The sequence below is a fragment of the Podarcis filfolensis genome, assembly GCF_964270895.1.
Source record: "Podarcis filfolensis genome assembly, chromosome: 2".
NCBI classification, from domain to species: Eukaryota; Metazoa; Chordata; class Lepidosauria; order Squamata; family Lacertidae; genus Podarcis; species Podarcis filfolensis.
The window spans coordinates 120802251-120830226 of NC_139605.1; the positions used below are offsets into that span (position 1 = coordinate 120802251).

A 27976-nucleotide genomic window follows, 5' to 3' on the forward strand; every position below is an offset into this window, starting at 1 on the left:
TTCTTGCTTCAGTAATAATTTGTTTCCTGCACACACAAAAAGGCTACAATCTTTATTTTAAAAAAAGATTTTAAAAACTCCATGTAGGTTTGATTTATGGGGCTGTGGGTCAGAGGGACAGTGCCTCCTTCCTGCCTTATCGTGGGGCATGTGAACAAAGCAGCTCGCTGCTGCCGATAGGAAACCATTAACCCCTGCGAAAGCGGATGTACGATACCTGCGCTTTGTGCTCAGCGCACTGAATTCTTTTAAACAAGGGAAATGCTTCATCTTTCACACCCCACCGACACGAGGGATAGAAAGGACAGGAGAGCAGATCCAGGAGCGAAAGAGTCACTCTCAGGAACGTCATCTTTCCTTGTGATGTGAAGTCAGGTAAACTTAATTCTTATACACAGTTGATCTGGGGCCATGATCTTGTGCTTCTATTATTGTGGATTGTTGGGAGAGATTTATGAATTCAGGTTCTGTCTTCATCTCTTGAGAATGCAAAGAGATTTCATGAATTGGATGAGTGAAAGGATCCATGAACTTAAATCTAAGAGGTGGGACTCTGTGATTTCTCCTAGCTCCTAAGGATCACTGTGTCACACTTGTCCCCACTTTTATATAAGCAGCAAGAAGTTTTAGTGGGGTTAATTTTCGTGGGGTTTATTTTCTTTTATGGGGTTCATTTTTTTGTAGTGAGAGACTTGTGGGGGGTAGGGGGGTGCTAGTCTATGGCTTAATGGCAGGCCCAATGTCAGCGTGTCCCTCTCCCATCCCGTATGCTGGTAGCTGGATTGGCAAACTGCCATTTTAAATTTTCCACAGTGCCCCTGATTGTAGCATCTTTTTGCAGGAAATTTAAAACGAGGGCTCCCATTTTGCACTGAGAAATATTTGGGGGGGGGGTATAGTGGCAGTGGCACCATTCACATAACAAAAACTACCAAAGAGAAACCAGCATTTTCAAAAGTCGGAGGTCCATGGCTTGGCTTTTGAAAAACAGGGGCCTGCAGTACTTAGCTAATTGGAACCACTGCTGTACTTGGTTACAAAACACTACTGTTTGATCATAGAGCTAGAAGGGACCCTGAGAGTCATCTAGTCCAACCCTCTGGAATGCAGGAATATGCAGGTGTCCAAAGCCACAACCTGGTCCTTGGCATTATCAGCACCACATTCTCACCAACTGAGCTGTCAAGTTGATGTGTTGTTTCTCTGTACAGCTTCACACCGACTGGAGTCCTTCAGCCCTTACTCATCGAGAGGTGAAAACTTTTGTATAGGGTTAAGGCACCCTGCATTAAAATGGGGGGGGGGGAGTGAGAGGAAACCAACAATTAAAGTAGGAACAGGACTGGCATTAAAAGGCAATTCAGAGAAGCTTTTCAAAAGCTAATTAAGAGGCCATTCTTACCATTCTACCATGGCTGAGTATCCACCATACATTTAAAGCACATTCTCATCCCCGAAGAATCATGGGAACTGCAGCTTACTCTGCACAGAACTGAAATTCCCAGCACCCTTAACAAATTACAGTTCCTAGGATTATTTGGCATGGGCTATATTTTAAATGTATAGTGTGTGTAAAGCCTAAATTCAACAGGAAGCAATGAAACAGCAGAACCTGCAAGCAGGAAGCTTTTATTTAAGGGCTCATTGGTCTGAACTATTGCTTTGTCTGTCCACTGTAGGCAGGCTGGCTCAACAAACATGTTTTATGTATTTTTTTTAAACTCCCGTAAATTTGGTTGGAAGGGAGCCGGAGGATAAAATACTGGATAATGTTGTTTGGATGCTCTGTCAAAACTGAGTGAATAAAGGACAGCAATTGCAGCTTAAGCCCTTTGCCTGTTTGTATAAGTGATTAAGTTGAGGCACCTACTTTGTGCCTCAACTATCGCTGGCAAGTGGCCCTCAGAGAGTGGCCCAAGGGTGGACATGAACCTTTGCACTACAGAACAACTGTTTGTTGCATATTTTACACACACACACACACACACACACAATCTATCTATCATCTATCTTTATAGATATTATCTATCATCTATCTATCTATCATCTATCACCACCCCACCTGCTCATGCGCATCCCACTTGCACGTGACCACATTTATGCGGGTCACTGTGGAATAAGTAAATAAATAGATTGACTTCACCTTGCTTGGAGCTGCTGCCCAGAAATTGCTCAGGGCTGCTGCCAGAGTAAGGGAAGGAGGCCTTCGGTTGCCCTCTGTGGCCAGCTGCTGCCACCACGCACACTGGCTTCCCTCAGGCAGGCAGGCAGGCTCGGGACAGGCTGCGCAGCTGCCCTGTGCAATTTCCAGGGTGACCACTCCTCATCTAGAGGGAACATGCATAGGTTGGTCTACGAAGAACATGTACCTACGAAGGCTATGTTGGAGAGATGCTGACAAGAAGGATGGTGAGGAATTCCAAGGGGACCGAGACGAAGACAAGTCAGCTTTGTTTGTTTGAGAGTCTGGGGCTCTAGAAACTCCCTCCCTGTGATGGTTTTTATGAGCTGAGCAAATCCCACTGGGAACATCGTCTGCTTTGTATGGCTGTGCACTCACTCTCTGCCATGAGTTGCGAGAGCAGTATTGCTTCCTCTTGCAACAGCTACTTGGACACTCCTGCAACTTTCGCTTTTCCAGGGCCCGGCAAACTGGAAAGCACAAAGGTCACACTTCTGGAGTTGGTGGGGACACTGCCACCTTCTTCTCCAGTCTGAGCAGCATTCTGAAAGCCATATGTACCGGCCCCTAATGGAGCCACAGACTCCCAGGTACAAGGCACATGTTGCAGCATGTTCGTGAGAAGCCCTTTGTTTGCAATAGAGGAGGAAGATCCCATTCTCACTTCCTGAGCCACAGGACTGTCTTTTCCCTGTTTGGTTCTCTCTCAGCTGCATCCGTACAATGCATTTGAAGCACAATACTTCCCCTGTAGAATCCTGGGAACTGTAGTTTGTTAAGGATGTTGGGACTTATAGCTCTGTGGGGAGGGCAGTAATGTGCTTTAAATGTGTACATGCAGTGGTGGCTATGATGTGGTTCAGGGTTTTTTGTTTTTGTTTTTTTGCCGAGGCAGAAAGATCTCAAAAGCAAGTAAACTGACCATTGAAATAATATATTGTTAGCAACTGTGTGTGGCTTGGCGTAGGTGTAGCGGTTAGAGAGGTGTGGGAAACCTGTGGTGCTCCATATGTTGCTCACATCATCTCCCATCATCCTGGCCACTGCTTGGACCCGTGCCTAGAAAGCTAGGGTCAAGAAGAAGTGTGGATGGACCTAAGTGTTGTTGTGTCTCAGCCTCACCATAGGATGGTTGGGAGGATAAAACAGGGAGGGAGCCACAACCTCTATAGAGGAAGAGTGGGATATAAATGTAATGAATAAGCAAGATGTTTTGGGACAGAGGAGGACTAACTCCAAGAGGGAAAGGCCTAATCTTCAATGCATATTTAAATTATCTTATGGAATTCATTGCCAGTGTATGTATATTATGACTTTTGTAGCACTAGGAAGAAAAGCCTGGACTTATAATCCAATGGTTACTAGGAATTTCCTGTACATTCCTGCAAAACTAAGGGCTTGTCAATAATAATAATAATAATAATAATAATAATAATAATGGGATGGGGGAGAATTTCAACTCAGCTTGAACCTACTTAATTTGCACTTTCTGAAATAATCTGAGAACTGAAACACAGACTTTCTTTGAAATTTGCACTTCCCTGAATTTTACAATGCAGTACTCCAGCCAATTAGTGTGCACAAGAATGCATATACTGGGCTAAAATGCACATGTTAGTGAAAAAAGCATACTAGAATTATAGGGGAAATTGCATTGCAAAATTGCATACAAACAGGTAAATAATAGGAGGAAATTAACACTAAAATGTGGCAGATTTTCTTGGACTTTTTCATTTTTAAAGAAATTATAAAACTATTGTGGGAATGTGGAGAACTGAACTTAAGATGGGAAAAATGTGAGAGAGAAACCAAAATGGACAGATCTACCCATCACTAGTGATAGAACATCTGCTTTGCAGGCAGAAGGTCATTCGCTGGCATCTTCAGGAAGAGCTTGGACAGAACAGAATGCCCTGTCTACAACCCCAGAGAGCCCCTGACAGTCAGTGTAGTTATCCTGAGCTAGATGGACCAATGGCGGATTCAGTATTGGCCCGCTTCCGATGTTCAACATTCTTAGTTCACTAATATTTCATCATGTATATGATGATTCAACCAGCTGATTACAGCAGATGTGCCTAAGCGGACTGGCATCTTCTCTGCTCTAAAAGGTATATTTCTATTTGTGTGTTCAGCCTCTCAGTGTTTGTGCCCCTTCACAGGTGACAACTCAGAGCTCCTTCCGGCACGCAGTCCCTGGCGCTTCACAGCTCTCCTGTTCTGATGAGATGCTTGCAGGACGGCGGCTACTGGAAGGGTTCCACCTCCGCCAGAGCACACCATCGCTGGACAACCCCTCTGGCGCTGTTATGCTGCAGGCCCTCTACAACTACCAGTATAAGTCTGAGGATGGGAGGCAGGTGACCATTGAAGAAGGCGAGATCTTCCAGCTTCTGCACAAGGCCAATGAGGACTGGTGGCAGGTGCGACGGCTTGGTCAGCCCAAGCAGAAGCGACCCATCTTTGTGCCTGCCACCTACATGATTGAAGTGCCCCCTGGCACAAGGACAGCCTGCCCGGAAAATACTACACAGCATCCTGGCATCAACACAGAGCAAGATGGTGGCACTGGTGAGTTTTGGGGAAGGACCAAACAATGAGAAGCCAGGCTGGCATGCCAGTTGTAGACATATTGTAGACAAAACTGCTAGAATTTAAATAGAAATGCAACACATCTCACCATAGTGTTGTTGGCAATGGGAAATTTTAGGCCCTTGCTCTCCCTTCTTATTGGTCTTTATATTTAAGCTAGACTTGGACTGGACAGTCATATAAAGGGCACCTTTAAAGAGAGGACTCTCCTCTGACACACCTTTAAAAGAGGACTGTTACCCTTATTGGGGTAGTTTGCAGGACCTTCCAAGTGAGGACTGTAAAGCAGTCACACATTCCCTGCAGCCATGGCATTGCTCTCCTGAGAATCCCTACTCTCTGGGGTGATGGGAGCTGGAGTCCAATGCATCTGGAGGGCACCATGCTGGGGCCTCAATATATGGGCAGACTCATGTGGGAAGAGGCAACCAGGAACAAGCAGAAGGGCAGGCAAGTGGACAGGGAAGCCAGCAGACTGTGAGGGGAGCAGCCAGCGCTGTGACTTGGTGAGAGTGCCCAGGCTTTGCCTGCAAAAGGTTCTGGGTTCAGTCCCCAGGTGGGGCTGTGCAAGATCCCTATCTGAAACCCCTGAGAGCCACTGCCAGCCACTAGAGACCATAGCTCTTCCCCCATTATTTCAGTTAGCCTAGGCAATGGTCAGAGATGATGGGAGTAGTAGCCCAACAAGACCTGGGAAACCAAGGCTGAAGACAGCTGGACCAATGGTTTGTTTCCATATTAAGCCTCACATTGGGTGCAGCGTGGAGACAGAGAATCTGACGATTGTTCCAGCAAAGACCAAGAGCAGGAAGCATTGATAGCTCAGTTTAGGTCACAAGGAACCAATGGTCTACCAGCAGTGGGGTGGAGGGAGAAGTGAAGTCACAATAGAACCTGGGCAGACAACACTGTCCCTACCCCCTCCTCCTCTTCTCTGCAGCCTCTGGTAGATCACCATAAGAGATTCCTGGCTGGAGCCTTGGCTGGAAGAACGTTGACCCATTGATGGCTATTGGGCCCAGTCCTGCAATAGGCGGCTGATGGGACACATTAGGCATGCTCTCCCGAGAGACTATGTGTGCACATGCTAGCATAAGGGAACTTCGTGGCTAGAACTAGGGATGTGATAGTCAGTGGCCGCTGCTTAGGAAGTCCACAAGCACGACACGAGGGCAGCAGCTCTCTTGCCACTTGTGCTTCTGAACAGCTGGTCTTCATACAGAGCTGCCTCCAACTGCGAAGGTGGAAAGCCCCTAGTCACAGACCTTTGAGCAGCAGCACCTGTCCCCCAGCACCCGACCCTAGTCATGTGTTTCTGACCCTGCCATTTCCCTCATCCTTCTAGCTCACTTGGAAGTGCTGTCTTACTCTCTGGTAGACCTCTGCATGGAACCACACACCCCGCCTTTCCACCACGTCGGCCTCATGTCCTGCCACAGCCTCCCTCTGCGTTCCCGTCCCTCGTCTCTGGGCAGGAGTCGCAGCGCATGCGGCTTGTCCCAAACTGGTGACGCAAGGCAGGAGCAGAGTTCAGAGGAGCAGGTAAGGTGGCCTCCGTCCTGTCTCAAACCTTTTCACATAATTAAGGTGTGTGGGGAATAACTATGTGAACTCAGAAGCAGGGCTTCAAGGACTCAGACCCCTCCTGTCCCCTGAGCCCTCCGCTGGATGGCAGACCCTTCACTCCCTTCTGATGGCTTTAACCATCTTTAACCCAGACATGGACTAGTCCAGGGGTAGTCAACCTTTTTATACCTACCGCCCACTAATGCATCTTTCTTGATGGTAAAATTTCCTTACCGCCCCCCAGTGCTTGATGGAAGGAGGATTCAGCTTGTGCTGTAGAACCCCCTGCTGCCCACCTAGAATCCTGAAACGCCCACTGGTGGGCAGTGGGGACCAGGTTGAAAACCCCTGGACTAGACAGAGTAATGTCCTCTATGACATGTGGGGAACCTTGCGCTTCTCCCTAAGCCACACCCCTCACAAGCCCTGCTTTGTGTACACACACACACACACACACACACACACACACACGTGTTTTGGCTTGGCTGGAATGTGTCCTTCAACCCTTGCAGCCTGGATGGAGGGAAGAGAAGGGTGTGTGAATTTGTGCATAAACAAGCATGCTTTTAAAAAAGGGGGAAAGGTAAAATTTACATTACTTGCTGCCCCTGCTTTTGCTTCTGGACCCACCCAGCTCTGGGACCAGAACATTTCTTACTGTCAGAAAGTTCTTCCTGTTGTTTCGTTGGAATCTCCTTTCTTGTAACTAGAAGCCATGGGTTCGAGTCCTGCCCTGCAGAGCAGGAGAAAGCAAGCTTGCTCCATCTTCCATGGGACAGCCCTTTAGATGCTGCGAGATGGCTATCATATCTCGTTAGAATAGAAAGTCAAATGAAAAAGCAGCTGGTCCTTGGTGCTGCACCCCCCCCCCCGGCTGACTTAGCCCTCTGAGGCCTGGGCAAGTGTACCTGGCTGCCCACATCCTGCACAGCCCTGGGTCTCGGGCTGAAAAATATTTCCTGCCTCTGGTCTATAAAGAAGGACATGTGGCCGTCCTGCTCCTCAGCTGCAATCCCAGTGAAAATCCCACTTCTCCAGCTACTGCTGGGGTTTTTTTTTAATCACCAATTGTGGTGGGCAGGACAGGTGGGGGGAGGGATTTTTGTTGGGCTCACAGCTGGGGAGGAAAGGGTTAATCCCTTCCCTACTGCTTTCCGGTCCTTACTTTTAAGCAAACAGAAACCACAGTTGTGGTTGCAGCAGCAGCAGCATGGTACATGTAGGCCTAGTCAGCAGTTTGTACAGTAAAAGCAGTTTCAGGGTTTCCATTCAGTGTCCCTTACTAATTACTAAGGGAGGACTGGCCAGTGTCTCAAATAAGAGAATACAGTGGTACCTCGGGTTAAGAACTTAATTCGTTCCAGAGGTCCATTCTTAACCTGAGATGCCACTTTAGCTAATGGGGCCTCCTGCTGCCGCCTCACCACCGCTGCACAATTTCTGTTCTCATCCTGAAGCAAAGTTCTTAACCTGAGGTACTATTTCTGTGTTAGCAGAGTCTATAACCTGAAGTGTCTGTAACCTGAAGCGTCTGTAACCTGAGGTACCACTGTATCTCTAAATGATAAAATACCACTGCACTAGGGTTGAGGCAGACTTTTAACTGCACACTTACTTATATCTATTTAATAAGCTTTATATGCTGCTTAATCAAAAAGAAACCTATTAGAATCACAGGGTATGAATTGAATAATAGAATCACAGAATCATAGAGATGGAAGGGACCCCGAGGGTCATCCAGTCCAACCCCCTGCAGTGCAGGAATCTTTTGCCCAGCGTGGGGCTCAAACCCATAACCTTGAGATTAAGAGTCTCACACTCTACTGAAAAGAAGGAGGTGTTTGTTTCATAGAATAATAGAACTGTAGTGTTGGAAGAGACCCCGGGGGTCATCCAGTCCAACCCCCTGCAGTGCAGGACCTACGGACTGAACCATCGACTACCGGGATAGTGTTAGATTCCTGGGTGGTCACAGCAGCACACATCTGAACATGCTGCACCCACTTCCCCTTTTGGCCCTTTCTCTGGGAGGCTGCTGGTCTTGCCCACACAGGAAGTGGGGGAAGCCAGTGGGAGGGCTGGCAGAGCCTCAGGGTGTGCCTCTGAGCTGCACTCCTGACCCGGGCGCTGACAGCAGTGAGTACCGGGAGGGGGAGCTGGGGCCAGGCTGCAACTCTCTGTGGGGAGGTGGGCATGAGCAAAGGCCTTTGGAACAGGCAGTTTGGGAGGGGGGGTGGTCAAATAGGGAAAGCGCTTGGGGGAGGCATACGCAGAGCAAAAGGAGGCGTTGTGGAGAGCGGAGGCTCTCTGAACTGCTAAAGGAATCATTGGAAAGCCCAGCAATGAAGCAAGTGTTTTCAGCTTCCTCTTGAGCAATGGGTGGGTGGAGGGAAGATTGAGAGGGGCCTCTCCAGCAAAGTCAAGGCTTAGGACCTCTCTGGAATGGGGCAGAGTTTGTGATGGTCCATGGATGGGGGTTCAGGTGGATTCTGTTGGGGTAGGGGCATGGTAGGATTGGTGTGACTCCAACTTGTGTGACTCCAACCCACGGCTCTGGCCGTCCACATGTACTTCTCACATTTAGTTGCATTTTGAGGATAAAATGGGGGTTGTTGTTGTTGTTTAGTTATTTAGTCGTGTCTGACTCTTCGTGACCCCATGGACCAGAGCACGCCAGGCACTCCTGTCTTCCACTGCCTCCCGCAGTTTGGTCAAACCCATGCTGGTAGCTTCGAGAACACTGTCCCACCATCTCGTCCTCTGTCGTCCCCTTCTCCTTGTGCCCTCCATCTTTCCCAACATCAGGGTCTTTTCCAGGGAGTCTTCTCTTCTCATGAGGTGGCCAAAGTCTTGGAGCCTCAGCTTCAGGATCTGTCCTTCCAGTGAGCACTCAGGGCTGATTTCCTTCAGAATGGAGAGGTTTGATCTTCTTGCAGGCCATGGGAGTCTGCGTAACTTTGGTTATTAGGTGGGGTAAAAATATTTCCGCTATTAGTAAAAGGCTCCACATTGTAGGATGGGGATGAATGTAAACTCCAGATTGCAGACGTCTGAGGATTACAGACCTAGATATGGCAGGTGATTACATGGTCAGTTCGTTCCTATGATCGAAGCAAGGTGGCTGCTCTGTCACAGTGCAGTATCCGCTGAACGGCTGTGTCTTCGCAATGGCTGTGTCCCATGATTGGTTGGTGTTGCTGAAGAGCAGGATCATTTATTCATTTTGAAAACGTCTAAACTGCACCTTCATCTTTTTAAAGTCTCCACATGGACTCCAGTGTGGTTCAAAAAAAGGTCAAACATCAATGCAATATTAAAACAAACACTTTAAAAGAAGATAAAAACAGTATTTTTAAAAATCTGAGAAGGGTTCTGGTGCCCCATATGTCACCTGCCTTAGGTCAGGAGGACACAACTCGTGATCTGGGACCAGGACAGGCAGGTTTCAGGCTTGTAGGACCTGGTGTAAAAACCATACCCTTAGAATCAAAGCATTCTGATCCCAGGAATTAATTTTTGTTGTTTTTTTAAATGTGTTTTTATTAAAGATTTCTTGGTTTACAAAAGTATGTTCAATGTTTCAAGTTACATTTTCTACAGATCAGTTTCATTTGTTGAGACATTAGTGTTACATTAGGAAGAAAAAGGGGGAAAGGTGTAGGGGGCCCTGGTGGGTGGGGGTGGGGTGGGGTGGCGATGTTTCTATTTTACTTAATGTACATGTGGGGTTTTGTGTCGCTTGTGCAGGTTCTCTTTGCTATTCACTTGTGTTCTTTTGGTGTTGAGAGAGGTTGGGTTTGATTGATCAGTTGTGATTGGCTGTGGTGAACTTTGTTTTCGTGTGTGAGTCGGGTGTGTGTGTGTTTTTGAATCAGGTTAGCCATATTGATTTGTATGCAGTTGAAGGATTCTTGTCATTGTCTTGTTGGGCTGTGTATGTGATAAAGGGGAGCTATACTGGGGTGAAGGCATCTTCTTCTATTTGTCCCTGTGTCAGATTCAGTTTATTGGTTAATTTTTCTAGTAGGGCTGTTTCCCGTGCTATTTGGTACCATTGGTCCATGCTTACTCCTGACAGGTCTCTCCAGTGTCTGGTTAAGATGTTTCTGGTTGCTGAGAGTAGGTGGGTTATGAGTTCTTTGTGAAGTGAATGGGCATTATTGTCTTGGAAGATTTTAGTAGGGCCAGTTCTGGGGTTATTTCTAATACTTGCTTAATTATTTTGCATAGTTCTTTTATGGCTGTTGTCCAGAATAATTGGATTTTGGGGCATTCCCACCACATGTGGAGGTATGTGCCTGTGGGGTGCATCCTCTCCAGCATTTTGGTGAGGTTCCTGGGCATATTAACGCTAGTTTTCTTGGTGTTAGGTACCACCTGTAGGTGAGTTTTAGAGTGAGTTCTTTCCTTTTCGTTGATATGGATTTAAAGGCAGGGTTTAGACCACATTCTGGTCCACTGAGTGGAGTTAATCTCATAGGCTATGTCTTCCTCCCATTGTTTTTTGATTACGTCTAGGGGGTTCATGGGGTTTTGGAGTAGTATTTTGTATATTGCGGTTACCATCCCTCTGCTGTGTCCCTTTGTTGTTAGGAGGAGGTTTTTGAAGGTTGTCAGGGGCCTAGTTGCTGCTGATTTTACTACTGGATTGTTTAAGAGGGCATGTAATTGGTGGTGTGTTAACCAGGGCATTTGGGTGTCTCCTAGGTTGTCTTGTATTTCTTGTATTGACAAAGGTTTGTTATTTTTATAGAAGTCTGTTAGGCGATATAGGCCTTTGGTTTGCCAGGTTTTTATCTGGAGGTTTTGTGCTGCATGGTGGAATAATGGGTGGTGCGCCGGGGAATTAGTGGGGATGGGGTTGGGGACAGTTTGCCTATTTCTGCTTTCCATGCTTTGAGCATGGTCTGTGTGTATCTGGTGAGTGCTGTGGGAATTTTCCTTTGTTTGGGAGGAATGGGTATGCTGTGGTGCAGGTATTTTTAATTGTGTCCCTCTCTAGGTGTTTCCATTGTTTTGTCTCATCTTCTAGTATGTATGGGATTATGTGGTGTATTTGGTTGGCACTGTAATATGCTTCTATGTTGGGGATTCCCCATCCTCACTCTGAGGTGGGGAGGTGCAGGTATTTGGGGCTTATTTGTGTGTGTGTGTGTGTGTGTGTGTGTGTGTGTGTGTGTAAGAAGATAAATAAGTGTAGTTTTTTTCTGCCATTTTCGGAGTTGGGTTGGGGGGATCTAGATTGGGAGGGTTTGGAATAGGTAGGTTAGTTTTGGGAGGGTGATCATTTTGATCATGGCTATTTGTCCGAGAGAGTGAAGTTTTGTGTTGTTCCATCTCTTTAGGTCTTTGTTAATTTGTCTCCACAAGGGGTTGTAGTTGTGGAGGTATAATTTGTTGAGGTTTCTGGTTATTTGTACCCCTAGGTATCTGAACTTGGTGTGGCAAAGTTTTATGTTGGTGACGTTAGTGAGTTCTTTTTGGGTGTGAGGAGCGGTGTTGAAGCACATAGCTTCCGATTTTGCAAAATTTACCTGTAGGCCTGGCACTGTGCCAAATGTGTTGAATTCTCTGATTAGGGAAGTTGCTATGTTTATGGGGTCTGGTGTTGTGACCATTAGGTCATCTGCAAAGAGCCCTAATTTATGGGTTCTGCCTTTTATTTCCACTCCCTTGATGTCTGTGGCTGCTCGGATTCAGATTTCTAAAAGTTCCAGAGTCAAGATGAATAAGAAGGGAGACAGTGGGCATCCTTGTTTTGCTATAGTGTTAGAGTCCATATTGTTAGTCCTGCATTTTGCTGAGGCTTGGGAGTATATTTGTTTGAGAATTTGTAGGAAGTTGGGGCCAAATTTCATGTTAGTACCGCTAGTAGGTATTTCCACTCTAAGCAATTAAAGGCTTTGAGGATGTCTAGGGACATAATTCTCAGTGGGAATTTGGTTGCTTTGCTGTGTTCGATCAGGTTCAGTAGTTTTCTGATGGGGTCTGTTATATTGAGACCAGGGACAAAGCCACTCTGGTCTGGGGCTATTAACTTGTGTAGGAAGATTTTTAGGCGGTTGGCCAAGATTGATGTGAATATCTTGTAGTCTTGGTTTAATAATGAGATTGGGTGGTATGATTCTACTTTGAGGCTGTCTTTCAGTGGCTTTGGGATGGAGACTATTTTGGAGTAGGTCCAGGTTTTGGGGATGCCCCCCCTTTATGATGTCATTGAATAGGCGGGTCATGTAGGGCATCAGGGATTCTTTGAATTTCCTATAGAATTCTGCTGTGAAGCCGCCTGGGCCTGGGGCTTTGTGTGGCTTCAGGTTTTTGAGGACCATATCTATTTCCTCTGGGGTGATAGGACTGTCCATGAATTCCTGTTCCTCATCAGGTCAGGAATTAGTTTTGAGTACCAGAACTAAGTGGAGCCTTCTGCACAAAAATCCATTCCTGGTTACTCCAAAACTTTTTTTATCTTGGCAGCATAATTCAGGGTGTGTGAATTTTGCCACATACACACCATGCATTTAAAGCACTATGATATCATTTTAAACACCCCCAAAGAATTATGAGAGCTGTGGTTTGTTAAGGGTGCTGAGAGATATTAAAAAACCCCACACACCTTCCCTTCCCAGAGCTCCAATTTCCAGAGTGGTTTAAAATTCAATCCCTCTTCACAAGGATCTCTCAAAATTGTAGCTCTGGGAGGAGAAGAGGGTGGCTTCTAATAAGTCTCCGCACCCTTAACAAGCTAGAGCTCCCAGGATACTTTGGGGGAAGCCATGATGGTTTAAAGTGGTATGATACTGCTTTAAATGTATTGTGTAATGTGGCCTTTGTTGTTGCTATTGTTAACCAGTTGGGAGAGGCCTCAAATCTTCTTGATCACCCAAATATCTGTCAGTAGATCTGCCTTCTTCTCGACCCTGATCTAGGGGATTGGAAAATGTTTATTTTTGAAGTTAAGTTATCCAGAGCTCTTTATTGGGTTCACCATAAAAATCCCATGCTATGGAGACTTCCTCTCACTTGTTCTGCATTCCACAAAAAGGAGAAACTGCCTCCTCTTAATATATGAAAAAATGAGCATTCCTGTTTTCTTCTGACAGATGTTGGATGATACTCACCTGCCTCCCCACCATCCCGTTGGGGAAAAGACCCCAATTTACTGCAACCTGGAGGAGATGAAGCAACCAGCAAGAATGCCCCCGAGCCCTCGCAGTCCCCCACTGCAGGTGCTGGACACCTGGGAGCACCACATAGATTCTGGTTCCCTGCGCAGTTACTATTACAAGCCAGCGACAGGCGAGAAGTCATGGAAACCACCGCGAAGGAGCCAAGAGATGGTGAGGCTGCTGCTGGTTCTTACCAGTGTGTGCAACTGCTAGGGATAGAATCTCACCTCCATCACTTCAAGCATTTTTCGAGGCTGGGGGGCGGGGCTGGCAAACACTGCTTAGGTGATAAGCGCACATTGTTGCCTTCCATCCTGGCCCTTTCAATCTCACAACAATGCTGTGAGGTGGGTAAGGCAAAGAAATAGATGGCTTCTGGACAGCCTCCTTATTTACCATTCATCCGGATCTGTTTGCACAAAGTTTGTAGGGGGTTTGGACTGCATCAGCTATTTATTGAATATTTGTTTGCTGGAAGGATAGACAATGTTGTATCAAGCAATTGTGATCTCACACTTTCCAGCTTGTATTTCCCCATCACTTTCCTTATTGCAAAAAGTCCAGGGTTGTCACGTGAGAGCACCAAACCAACTTGCATTGCACAGCCTGAATATGCTGGTATGTGACTGAATCCCACCCCAAAATGGCAACAGTCTGGAAGCAGCCCTAGGCTACCCAGCAATATCCATGACTGCAATCGAGATTTGAACCCAGGTCTCCCAAGTCCCAGCTGAGAACTATTAAGCACTACACCACATAGGGTCCCCATGTCCATTATTGGGGGGGGGCTCACCTGTTGGGGAGCCCTGCAGAAGGTACCGGCTGCCACCTCCCCCCCCCAACAGGCTGCCTCCCTCTGAAGCCCCTTGCTTTCTGGCACCCTCTCCCTGGGACGCTGCCGGAGGAATTCTGGAATAATTACTTCTAACGAACTAGGAGTGCTGGCCAAGGGGAAGGAGCCAGCCTGCCAGTGCCAGCTAATCTCCGGAGCTGGCTCTCCCCTTTCCCCACGCCCCACTGCCACGTGCGTCCCTCCTCCACCAGGAGAGCTTGTGCCTGTGGGTCTTGTTAGGACCATCAGCAGCAGAGGGTCAGGGCAGGACAGATGGGGGGCGGGTGGGTCAGGAGGACGGAGGGCTGTTGCTTATGTGAGAGAGGAGGTTTGAAAGAAATAGCAGGGGGCCCCTGGGGATTAAGACTCTGGAATTGCTGAGCCTGGGGTGGGGAGGGGGAAGGGCAGCCTCTTTTAATTGGAAGCTGTCCGGTTCTCTAGATAGTAGCTTCTCTTACACCCACCCACACGCCCTGCACTTTATCCTTCCCTCCCACCTTCTGTGTTTCTGCATTTTTTGCAGCGCTTGATACAGGCAGAGGGACACAGCCCCTCAGCCCCTGTAGACCCTCCTCTGGGCGAAACACTGGACAAAGACCCAGACGGAGCAGAGACGGGGGAGCTGGAGGCTGCGAGACAGGGTCTCCGGACCAGGGACAAGAAGCTGACCTACACCAAGTCCATGGTGCTGCCAGAGACGCAGGGGCCCAAGGTAAGTCACCTGGGGGGGGGCTGGGGGGCAACTGTGTGCCCCAAAGAGGAGGAATTAGGTGCATTTGGTAGTGAATGGAGGCTGTGTGCACACCATTTAGAGCAAATCCCTCCCACTGCAAGAATCCTGGGAACTGCAGTATACCTATTACAGACTACAATTCCCAGGATTCCTTGGGGGGTGTTGGTCAGTACACAGCCTTGCGTTACTCTGATTGTGTCTGGAGCTGCAGGTGTGAGAACGGGAGGGGCAGGGCTTGCCCAAGACATTTGGCTGCGTGAGGCAGAGTGCAAATGGCATTGCCTCCCCTCCAAACCATGTCAAGTAAAGGTGCAAAAGTAACCAAGGTCAGCCACATTATTTTGGCACCTGAAGTAGAAATTCCTCTCCTCGTTCCCTGGCAGAGAAAAAGACAATAAAATATGGGGTGCTATCCAAACTTTGTGAGTAGACCCACCAAAATTTGTGGACTTGAGGTCATTGATTTTAGTTGGTCTACTCTGAGAAGGACCAACACTGGATATCACCCATAATAAATAAAATAAGCAGCTGTTTGCCACCCCTTCGTTTCATCCAAAATCAGCTGTCGGGGGCAATCATTTCCCTTTGCCTAATGGCAGGGCTGGCCCTGGACTTGATACACCAAAGAGGTTGGGAGACTCACTTCTTCTGTGTCTCTCTCCTTCCAGGGAAGTCATCGCCGGAACCTTTCGCAACACAGTTGTGAGGCCTGGCTGGAGGAATACCCTGCACCGTCGGGATCTGCCAATGGTTCCCCCACAGACAGCCCTGACCTACTGCATGTAAGTGTGGTGTGGTGGGTAGAGTGTGTGAAGCTCACTGGGTGACCATGGGGCCGGCCTGCCTCGCAGGATTAGCGTGAGGATAAAAGGGAGGGGATCATCTATATACCACCTTGAGCTCCCTGGAGGTAAAGCTAGATATAAATATAATTGAACAAAGAAAGCTCCCCTCCTCCCCACTGGGAAGGATCTGGTGCAGTGAGCACCCCAAGTTTAGGGCTGCCATGTCAGGCAGGCGGCTTTCTCAGTTTTGGGGTGGGGTAGGATGCTCTTATAAGAAGGGAGCCCTGTGGGATCAGGCCAGTGGCACCGACAGTCCTGGACTATATACCAGTGAACCAGATGCCTATGGGAAACTTGCAGGCAAGATCTGATTGTAGCCAAAAGTGCAGCCCAGGCAATGGACTACCCAGTAATAATAGGAATAATAGTGCAGGACAAAGAAGGAGAACGTAGTTTGCTGGTGGTGGTGTGGCTTGGAGGGTGAATGAAGCAACGGGGCGACAGGGAGTGGAATCCAGGCTTTGGAAAAATAAAGTTTTGCAGGGTGGTCTAGGGAGACCCAGTGCGGTACCTAATCCTGAACACCAACAATAAAATCATATATAAAACCAGCTCCAGTGCAGAACCTCTTAAAAGGAATGTCTTCAGTAGTCATCTGAGAAGGCAACAGAGCGAGCGCCTGTCTGATATGTGATGGAGAGATGCAGGTTAAGCTCTGCTGAGAAACAGAGGCTATTGGGGAGTATCCTGCAGCTCAGAAAAGGTCAGAGGGTTTGCCCATGGTGTTTGCTGATGCTGATGCTTCTTCGCTGCAGATGGTGGAGAAAACCGGACAGCTGAACAAAACCAAGATTGCAGAAGGAGGCCGAAAACTCAGGTACCTCGCTGGCATCCCCCGCGGTGGGAAGATGCTCGAGGAGGGGTGCTTCCCCCTATTCCTTTTGGTGGAATCTGGGCAGCCCTTGGTCCTCCAGTCTTCATGCTAACCTGACTGGTTGCTCAGTTCCAGCTGGATAGCAGTTCACAGCTGAAGGGGTTTTGACAAGCAATGTCCTGGCTGTGAATGGACAAAAGGGCTGTCAGTGGGTAATTGGGCCTTTTTTCAGCTTACTGTCACAGCTCAGGAAGGGGCCCAGCCAATCTAGGAGGAAATAAAGCAGATCTGAGCCTGGGTTCTCTCCACCAGGGGAGAAATTTGGTAGGGCAGAGGAAGCAAGCTTGTGGGAAATGGGACATGTGGAGTTTGGAGTATCTAAATAACCTGATGGGCAATACAATGGATATACTGTCATGACGATGACTGTGGAAGGCCCCAGTTCAATCCCTGGCACTTCCAGGTAAGGCTGGGAGAGATTCCAGTCTGAATCTCTGTACAGCTGCTGCCAGTCAGTGTAGACTGCATTATAGTGACCAGTAGTCTTGCTCAGTGTAAGGCAGCTTCCTGTGTTCCTAACTACAGCTCAGGGTCTTCAAAAAGTGGGCAGCAGTGACAGCAGTTGGTCTTAAGGCAGGGCTGTAGTGATACTTGTGGCCTCCAGAGTTCCGCCCATCCTGCATCACTGGCCATGCTGGCTGGAGCTGAAGGGAGATGGAATCCAGCAACATCTGGAGGGCCACAAGTTCTTCAGCTGTGACCTAGGGGGAATTCTTTCTCCTTCCCTCAGGCTCAAACTAGGATATTGAGTTAGTTCCAGAGAACAGGAAATAGGTAAAGAAAGTCTCACCTGATGCCTTGTTGACAACCATATGTCAGGAGTGCTCTGATGGTGTTTCCTGCTTGGCAGGGGGTTGGACTCGATGGCCCTTGTGGTCTCTTCCAACTCTATGATTCTATGATTCTATGATTCTATGACATCCATTTGTCTTGAGAGATAATGGAGTCCGCCCCTAGGGGTGAAGTCAAACAGCTCCATTAGCAGCACTGAAGTGACACCCTTGAGGTGCGAGCCTGGGCAGTGTGTGTGGAGGTTTTGGGCTGCCTAGATGACAAGACTCCCCTCTCAGACTTGCTGATGTGGTCCAAAGGAAAGCAGAGCAAGACATTCGGCACCAGCTTGGTGCAGGAGTTGCTGAAAGGAGGCATACAAGGTGCCATCCAACCACCTTAGGGACTCCACGCAGGATTTGTGTAGGGTTTATTCCTTAGCCTTTTCTTCTCGCAAGGTAGTGGAGGGTTAGGATCAGAGTTTTCCGTCTCCTAGATGAGCTACCTTCCCACGTTGACAAGCCCTCTCCTTCTACGTCGCGTGCAGAAGCTGCCTTCTTGAAGGGAAGGGAAGTGTAGCCTGAAGGCATAAAGTAGGTTCTGGGAGTGACGGCATCAGAGTAAGATAAAATGATGTCTCTCATATGAAGTCTGAAAATGCAGGAAAGCCACTGGCTGCTTTCAATGTAATGTTGAGGTGGGTTCATTTATATAACTGCAGTGCTTATTCCAACCAATTAATGCAATCAATATAACATGCCTGAATGTGGGAGCATTTGTTTTCATCCTTTTGTGTGTGTGCTCAGAATATGCATGCTGTCAGATTCATCCCTATTCATCTCACCCTGCTTCTCGCATCCCCCCCCCCCCACAGAAAGTGTTGGGCATCTTCGTGGCTGGTGTTGGCTGGGAACAGTCTCATGTTCTACAAGGACCCCAAGGTGGCAGCTGGATGGGTGAGTGGGGCAAGCAAGGCACAAGGTGGAAGGTGAAGGAGGAAGGAAGGACTGATTGTGCTTGACAGCAGAAGCCTCCTGTGTCCCTTTCCCAGCTTGACACAGTGTCAAGTGAAGTTCTGGAGAACCAGCTAACTCCTTCTCCTCTCTTCCTGCAGACGCCAGCCAGTAGCCGGCCTGAAAGCAGTGTGGATTTGCGTGGGGCCCGCATTGATTGGGCCAGGGACTTGTCCAGTAAGCGGAATGTCATCCATGTAAGCGCATGAATGCTCAGGAAATGAGCCTTGACATGTGGGATACCTGGGGTCAGATGTCACATTGCCAAGAACTGAACCCTTTTTGCCCCTACTGTGGCGTTGTTTGCTCTTCTCACTTAAGAACACAGAGTTGACCTTTAATGGTCCTGTGTTGGCCTGCAATAGAGAAGCAGCTAAAGAAGGGCCACTGCATGTGCTGTTCATGGAGAAGAGAGGGGATAATTTCCAGACACGTGGATTGTCTCTGCTGGGAAGTGGATGGTGAGAATCTGCTCAAAGGCACATTCTCAAGAGTTAGTCAACTCCTCACTCATAGCTAAATTCTGTCTCTGGGATTGGAGGTGGTGGGAGACTGCTATTGCAGGAGCTTGTTGGCTTCTCAAGACCCATCTTGGTGTTCTCTGTACAAAAGAGGACTAGTTGGGCCTCTAACCTGACCCAGCAGGGCTCTTGTTATGTCCAGTGGCTCCTCATACACATTTCCTTTGAAATCCAAGACAATGTATTCTAGGAAAACACAGGGTTACACAGAGCCGTTGCCTAATCCAGTCTGTCTTCTCTCCTTTTGCCCTCTGTTCTTCTTAGTTCCGCACCGTGACAGGCAACGAGTATCTCCTGCAATCAGGCAGTGAGGCTGTCAGCCAAGACTGGTACCAGGCAATCAGAGGGGTCATCCGCAGGCTGGTGAGTGAGGCAAACCAAAAGGCTTAAGCTGCCCTCAATTCTTCCTCCTCTTCAAAGTTAGACATGCTTGAGGTTTTCTTCAATCTCCTTTTTTTTTTTTAATGAACCGTTCTCATTTGCACTTCCTGGGACTGAAACATGGATTGGAATGCAGTTATTATTGGAATGCAGTTATTGCAATAGTTTTCAGCTGAAAAAGCAAGTTACCAATATTATATTTTATGTTAAAATGTGTACAAAATACAATTTAGAATAAAGCTGTATTAAAATAATATAAAACTGCGTATTTTGTAGGAAAACACATTAAAAATGTGTTTGTGGTTTTTAAAAAACAAACAAATAAATAAAGCTTGATGTGGGGACTTAGGACCAAACCTAATAAATCTAACTCCGTTGGAGATACGACCCATGGTATCAGAGAAGGATTGGTACATGACAGAAGCGACAACCAGGGAAGGCTAATGGCATCACAGCTGACCCCTCCCCCCGCTTTCCAGACCCAGGGCTTTTAAGGGGTCAGTTGCAAAGCTGAAAGTGTGGTTGAGGAAGACTGGAATTAAATGAAATGCCAACTGGAAGAATATGTGGGTCAGGGTTGCATCACCATGACAAGTCACTGACCAGCCCAATCTAGGTCTCCATACCAGTGAAACACCACATTTTGCATTTGGGATAAATTATAAATTAAATGCATTTGCCTGCTTCACCCCTACTTTGCCCCACCCCTCCTGGCTTCACCTGCCTCCCTTCCTCACTGCAGGATCAGGAGAATCCTCTGGATGAGCCACTTCTGTATCCCCTCTGCCGGTCCAACAGCGCTGAACTGGTGGACCTCAGTGCTGATGATGACGAGGAGCCGGGTGCTCTGAAGAACGAGGCGCAGGCAGGTCTGTGCCAGGCAAATCTGGGTGTGGGGAAGGCTAAGAGAGTTGCTTAAATCAGGCTGCCTTGGCCTAGGCAGGGGAGTTGGGACAACTGAGCTTCAGCTGCCTTAACTTCTTCTCTCCCACCTTCTCCCTGCCCATCTCCTAGCATCCTCGAGTCCGGACAGAGCCTACAAGAAACGGGTCAAGAGCAAGCTGAGGCGGTTCATAGCCAAGCGGCCGCCACTGCGGAGTTTGCAGGAAAAGGGACTGATCCGAGGTGACTACCCAAACCGTCTTAGGTGGTGTGTGAATGGTGGACGTTTAGAGGTATTGTATAGTTGGCATCATGATGCACTTGCTCGTAATGCTTCATGTGGGAACTCCTTGAAAAGGCAAAATAAGTCCCCATAATTGTGACCAGCATGGCTGCAATAGATGGGTGTAAATTTTGGTGTGGCTGTTGTGAACATGAAATGTAGCAGGAGCCAACACGGTGCCCTGCAGATGCAGTTCTCTCCTCTGGATGATACCCAGCTCTACCTCTCCTCCAAATCAAAACCAGTGAAGGCAGTGAAGGTCCTGTGTGAGTGTCTGGAGGCAGTTGGAGGATGGATGGCAGCTAATGGATCGAGGTTGAATCCTGACAAGACAGAAGTACTGTTTTGGGGGGACAGGAGGCGGGCAGGTGTGGGGGATTCCCTGGTCCTGAATGGGGTAACTGTGCCCCTGAAGGACCAGGTGCGCAACCTGGACGTCATTTTGGACTCACAGCTGTCCATGGAGGCACAGGTCAATTCAGTATCCAGGGCAGCTGTCTACCAGCTCTATCTGGTATGCAAGCTGAGACCCTATCTGCCCGCGGACTGTCTCGCCAGAGTAGTGCATGCTCTAGTTATTTCCCACTTGGACTACTGAAATGCACTCTACGTGGGGCTACATTTGAAGGTGACCCGAGTGGGCGTCGAGACCATATAACACCAGTCTTGAAAGACCTCCATTGGCTCCCAGTACGTTTCCGAGCACAACTCAAAATGTTGGTGTTGACCTTTAAAGCCCTAAACGGCCTCGGTCCAGTAGACCTGAAGGAGCGTCTCCACCCCCATCGTTCTGCCAGGACACTGAGGTCCAATGCTGAGGGCCTTCTGGCGGTTCCCCCACTGCGAGAAGTAAGGTTACAGGGAACCAGGCAGAGGGCCTTCTCAGTAGTGGCGCTCGCCCTGTGGAACGCCCTCCCATCAGATGTCAAGAAAGTAAACAACTATCTGACTTTTAAAAGACACCTGAAGGCAGATTCCCTGTTTAGGGAAGTTTTTAATGTCTGATGTTTTATCGTGTTTTTACTATTCTGTTGGGAGCCGCCCAGAGTGGTTGGGGAAACCCAGCCAGATGGGTGGGGTATGAATATTGTTGTTATTATTATTATTAATTCCCCAGACCAGGTCTTTGGTTGCCGGCTAGAAGCCTTGTGCCAGCGGGAAGGGGGCACTGTCCCACGTTTTGTCCAGCAGTGTGTGGAGGCTGTGGAACAGAGAGGTACGCTGTGCTCAGCATTCCTTCTCCATGAGGCATCGCCTGGGCAGGGAACGGGCCCTTCCCCTGGGGACCCTGGTAGTAGCCTTCTGCCCTCACTTTGCCCAGTTCCATTGGGGGTCCATGAGATTTCACAGCAGGGTCTCTCCTCTGCTTTTCAGGACTGGATGTAGATGGAATCTACAGGGTCAGTGGGAACTTGGCTGTTATTCAGAAGCTGAGATTCATAGTTGACCGTGGTGAGTAATTACAGTGATAAATGGAAATGGGGGGAACTTGCAGAGAAAGGAGTTGCTGGGTCTCAAAGCCATCTGTTATTTGGGCTTTTACTTTTGTGATGGTGCAGGAAGCATTTGAAAAACTGGGCCCAGTTTGAAAAGTACTTTTCAGCCTATTTAATACCGACATACATTTTTTCCTGTCTTGGGGGTGGCGAACAGGTCTCTAGTTTCGTTTCCACAGTGGTTCAGCTGTAGAACAGCCAGAGGACAGAAGCCACCTATTGGCTGGCGCCTAGAAGGTAACCAATACACACATGCCTGCTCCCTCAGAGCAGTTTTGCAGCTGCTTTTGCAATTATTTTTAATAAAGCAAAAGGCAAACCTATGAATGTAAACATACTGTTTTAATATGTGTATAAATCATAGAGCTGAAGCATGAGAAGGGCAAGGCTGATAGCTCAATCAGTGTATGGCTTGCTGATATGTATCTATGTCAGACATGCTGTGAAGACAGGATTGCCAAAGGCCTTGTTCCTCTTACTGGTGCCCTCAGTAACCATTGCATTGTCTTGCAGAGCGGGCAGTGACCTCAGATGGGCGCTACGTCTTCCCTGAGCAAGGTAATGTTGGGTGCTTGCTTCTTTGCACTTTTGTCTCTGTGAGCTCAAGACCACAGAATGGAAGCCTCTTATGGGGCCAACTTGTGCCTTGAATGCAGGATGCAGTTCTCTTGAGTTGTAGAATAACAGAGCTGGAGGGGACCTGGGGGTCATCTAGGCCAACCCCCATTCATGGCAGGATATGCAATGCAGGAAGTAACCCCCGCACCCTTGACAGGTGGCTGCCCAGCCTTTGCTTAAATAGCTCCACCAACTCCCAAGGCAGTCTGTCTCATTGTCAGTCAACTCTTATACAGTGGGACCTCGGTCACTGAACGTAATCCATTCCGGAAGACTGCCCAACTTCTGAAACGTTCAGCAACTGAGGTGCAGTGGGCGGTCGGCAAATTCCATTGAGAAAAATGAAGAAACACACCTCGGAAGCCATTCGACTACTGAGGTGCGTTCAAAAATGGAAGCATTCACTTCTGGGTTTTCGGTGTTTGGGTTCCAAATTGTTTGGCTTCCGAGACACTCGAAAACCGAGGTTCCACTGTATATATTTAGCATGCTTCTCCTAAGTATAGGGAAATACACCTCCCTACAATGGCCACAAATTTGTCCTTTTCTCTGCAGCGACACAGGATTAATCTCCTCCCTCTTTGTGACAGCCTTTCAGACATTTGAAAGACAGCTGGGACTATCTTTACCTTTCTCTAGACTAAACATACCCACCTCTTTCAAGTGTTCCTCACAGGCTTTTCTTTGCCATTCTTGTCAGGACACACTTCAACGGTTCAATGTCCTTTTTAAAATGTGCTGCCCAGAACTGGACGCAGTACTCCAAATGTGGCCTGGCCAGTGCAGAATTAGGTAAAGGTAAAGGGACCCCTGACCATTAGGTCCAGTCATGGCCGACTCTGGAGTTGCGGCGGTCATCTCGCTTTATTGGCCGAGGGAGCCGGTGTACAGCTTCCGGGTCATGTGGCCAGCACATGGTGAACCAGAGCAGCACACGGAAACACCGTTTACCTTCCCGCCAGAGTGGTACCTATTTATCTACTTGCACTTTGACGTGCTTTCGAACTGCTAGGTTGGTAGGAGCAGGGATTGAGCAACGGGAGCTCACCCCGTTGTGGGGATTTGAACCACCAACCTTCTCATCGGCAAGTCCTAGGCTCTGTGGTTTAACCCACAGCGCCACCCGCATCCCTAGTGCAGAATTAGAGTGGAACAATTGCTTGTGACCTGGGCACAATGGTTCCTTTCAGGCAGACTTTTCTGACTCCTCCTTTACCCGTCTTCAGCAGCTCTGCCGTCTTATTTCTCCCTTTCTAGAGGAGAAGCTGCGCCTCAGTGACCCCCAGTGGGACGATGTGCATGTGGTCACAGGGGCCCTCAAGCTGTTCTTCCGGGAGCTGCCTGAGCCACTGATTCCATACAGCCTCTTTGATGAATTTGTGGCTTGTGTCAGTAAGTGCAATTCCTGTCCTTGCCTTTTGGCTTTGGTTCCCCATAGCTAAAGGAATGACCTAAAGCAGGCATGTCCAACTTTCAAGAGAAGGAGATCTACTCCCACTGTAAAAAACTGGCAGTGATCTACCAAAGTTGAGCTTTTTTTAGGGAGCCCAAGTTGGGTTTTTTTGGGGGGGGGCCCTCCAGAGATCTACCACAGACCCCCTGTGATCTATCAATAGATCATGATCTACCTGTTGGACATCCCTGACCTAAAGGAATGACATCCCATTTCCCTCACCCCGCCCCCAGTTAGCCAGTTAGTGGCTCCCATGCATAACATAGAGCTTGGGTGAAATGCAGGTAGGAAAGCAGAGATCACATCTCTTAGGGTAAAATACCTACTGCAGGAGCACATACATCAGTTGCCAACAATTTTCTCTGGAGCCGGGGGACGAAAAATGGCTCAGAACAAGTATATACTGCCCTTTTCTGCAATAATTCACCTAGTAACTTCCTACTTTTTTGAGTAATTGAAACCCAAAGCCTTGATTTTTACCAGCTAAGATCTGGGTTTGTAAAATTACGTTATGAGCAGTGTAATCATTGCAGAGTCATTTGCATTCTATTGCTAAGATTAGCAGTCCTGTTTGTTTCACAAGATGAGCAAGAACCTCAAGCCATTTCCTGGTCTCGTGTGGCTCCAGATGATGCCTCTTGAGAGCTGGTGGTGTCTCTATAAGCATGCCTATTACCTCACCTCCTGCCCAATTAAGGAGTGGCCGGTTGCTTTTCCCTACACAGAGTTGTCTGAACCCAAGGAAAAAGTATCCAAGCTTGCAGGACTGGTCCAGAGCCTCCCCCAACCAAACCAGGACACACTGCATTATTTACTGGAGCATCTTCGCAAGTAAGGAAGCAGGATTAATGTACCATTAATGTACCACCCAACCCTATGCATTTTCTTATTCCACTTACTGGCATGTGCGGCATTGGTTACTAATATTAGGAGGAAGCTGTTAAGTATCTTGTTAAAAAACCTTGTTTAAAATCCCATTAAAACACTGACAGGCAATCAGTGTTTTATCTGTCATCATTGGACTTGCAATTGTGTTGCATTGTGCACACACAATCATGGGATAGCAATTGCAGAGAAGAGGTATATTGTGGAAGCAATCTGGTATAATTCCAGCTCTCTTGCTTCTGCTATCAGATCTACTCTACAAGGCTATACTGAGTTTGGAAAGCTGGAGTATTTGGGAGCTGGCACTACATGACACAGTGGAGAGAAATAGAAGTTCCAGCTGATTGGAATCAGAATGTCCAAGGATGTCTTTTGTGGGTCGTAAAAAGTAGGAATGTTGGGCTTCGAATCTTAAATATTCCTTAGTGTGATGTGCAGAGAAAGAAGCATGTGTAAAATGTTTTCCTCTAACCTGGAATATTACAACAAGCCCACATATAGACTAGGGAAATGACATTCCAGTTCAGGGGATGTGACTTTCAAGCTGGTTGAGCACCATCTTTTTCTTTTTAGAACTCAAATCCAAAGCATATCCACATGCCTGCTTTGGCCATGGATGTGTTAGACAGAGGCCAGTGCATTATGATGGTTTTCTCTCTCTCTCCCTCCTTCAGAGTGATGGAGCACTCAGATATCAACCGGATGACGACACAGAACATTGGCATTGTCTTTGGTCCAACACTCCTGAGACATGAGCGAGATGCAACCAGCCTGGTGGAGGGCATGGTGTACCAGAACCAGGTGGTGGAGCTGCTCCTTACTGAATTCCCCAGCATCTTTGTGGCCCCAGGTGCTGAATGACATGGCTGGCACCTAAATCTCAGAGGCTGACGGTTTTATCTTGAAGGTGCACTAGATCGCAGATCATCTAGTCCTGGGGCAAAGCATTGGCTCTGAGCACCACGGACCTGGCATTTGCTATTAGACCAGTATCTCTTGGCATCAGCTTCTTGCGGTGTGGATTTCTAGGTGGCTTGGGCTCTGCAGGGTCATCATCCAGGATCTTGAAACTGAGTCAAATTTAGAAGCTGGTGCACCGTAGGGAAAGGTGTTCTCTACCCTACAAAGAACTATTTCAGATGCCTCAAATGAAGCTGAGACTGGCAGCACTTGGACCTGGGCCCACGGGGTCCAGCACGATTCCTTGAGTACAAATGTGAAAAGAGAAGGATGTCGAAAATAGACTCTCCATTAACCCTGTCCCTCTCACATCATCATTCAGCCAAGTTCTGCAGCTCATTCTCTTGAGCCGACAGTTACGTTTTCTCCACATGACTTGATGCCTCTGATGTGCAAGGCTCCTTTGCTCTGCTTTTGCACCCTTCTGCACCAGTTACTCATTTTGCCCTTGCAGTAAAGTCATGCGGTAAAGCATACATCCCCTAGGACAGGAACAAGGAACCAATGCCTCTCTTAAGAGGTTTCTGGACCACAGTTCCTATTGTCCCTGACCGTTGGCTATGCTGCCTGGGGCTGATAGGGTTTTGGAGTCCAGCATCTTCTGAAAGGAACCAGCTTCTTCATGCCTGCTCTAGGTGGCCTTCGTGACTCATTATGTTAAGGCACATCAGTACTTATTAATTAAAAGAAAAAAAAGGTAAAACTACTTTGAAATTGCCATGGTTTCCTGCAAACAACCCTGGAAACTATAGCTTAATGAAGCTGTTGAATTTTCTGTACTGGAGATCCAGTACAGGTTTTTTTGGTCCAGAGCTATGATATTCCACTCTAATGCTGTGTCTCTCTGAATCGTTTGGGTCATAGCTTATGGCAGCCTTCCCCAATCTGTCACTCGAAATATGTTTTGGACTATAGCTCCTATCAGTTTCAGTCACCATGAGCAAAGCCCAGGAACAATGGGAGTTATAGTCCAACAATCTCTGAAGTGCACCAGGTTGGGAAGGCTGGCAAAGAAGTTTGCATTTAACAACTCATCTAGCTGATCAAGAATCTCTAGCTGATCAAGAATCTCTTGTGGGCAAGTGAACACACTGGCAGAAAAGGAATGGACCACTCCTTGTCTCCTCTGCCAACCTCAGCCATGGAGGAAGAAGGTTGGTGGAATGGAGAAAAAGTTATCCAGCCCACACAGCAGAAGTCCTTTTTTTGTTGTTGTTTTTTTGATGAGTCTTAAAAGTTAGTAGCCAGCCTTTCCATGCCCACTATGGAGACAGTGGCTACTACCCTCATAGCAAACACATTTTTTGTTTGTTTTGTTTCTGTTTTTATAGGCTTTTGTGGACTTATTTACAAGGCTGGAACGTAGTTCCTGGAACTTTTCATCTTGATTTTCTCAGTGACTTGTAATAGTTGAGGGAGGGAAGCATACAATAAAAAGAATTTCTGAGTGATCCATCCCCTCTCTACTGTACACGGCAGAATCAAGCATATTGGGAACCTCAGTCTGGTGGGGGAGAAAAGCAGTTTCCTAATGGTTACAGGAAAAAACTATAGATCGGGGTGAAGAACCTGTGGCCCTTCAGACATTGTTAGACTCAAATTCTCAACACCCCAGCCAGCATTGCCAGTTGTCAGGGACGATGGGAGCCAGGGGCAGCCCATCTCATTTCGCCACCCAAGGTGAAACGGGAATGTGCTGCACCTCACCTTACGCTGCCCCTTTTCACCAAACTCAATGAGAGCTGGAGAGCTCTTTTCCAACCCCGGGGGGGGGGGGACGAGCTACAATGCTGTGTGCAGAAATGCTCTCGGGAGTCAGAGAGGAGATATGGTAGCCATCTTCCAATATCTATAGCGCTGTCACATGGGAGACAGAGAAAGCTTGTTTTCTCCTGCTCTGGAGGGTAGGACTCAAACCATTGG

General features: G+C 47.8%; 1 protein-coding gene across 2 annotated transcripts; it reads left to right on the forward strand.

Moving 5' to 3' along the window:
* Nucleotides 1-66: 66 nt before the first annotated feature.
* On the forward strand, nt 67-27504 carry ARHGAP9 (Rho GTPase activating protein 9). Of its 2 annotated transcripts, none has more exons than XM_083599761.1 (18): nt 67-375; nt 4318-4753; nt 6120-6316; nt 13441-13677; nt 14862-15050; nt 15740-15853; nt 16672-16733; nt 18436-18517; nt 18676-18771; nt 19360-19458; nt 20219-20345; nt 20491-20601; nt 21759-21857; nt 22016-22093; nt 22651-22695; nt 24013-24147; nt 24934-25039; nt 25768-27504. In XM_083599761.1, exons 2-18 carry the CDS (start codon nt 4411-4413, stop codon nt 25952-25954), a joined length of 2307 nt encoding a protein of 768 aa, XP_083455887.1. In that variant the 5' UTR covers nt 67-375; nt 4318-4410; the 3' UTR covers nt 25955-27504. The 2 variants fall into 2 exon arrangements, with proteins under 2 accessions (XP_083455887.1, XP_083455886.1); XM_083599760.1 differs by having other exon boundaries at nt 4345-4753.
* The last annotated feature ends 472 nt before the right edge of the window (nt 27505-27976 follow it).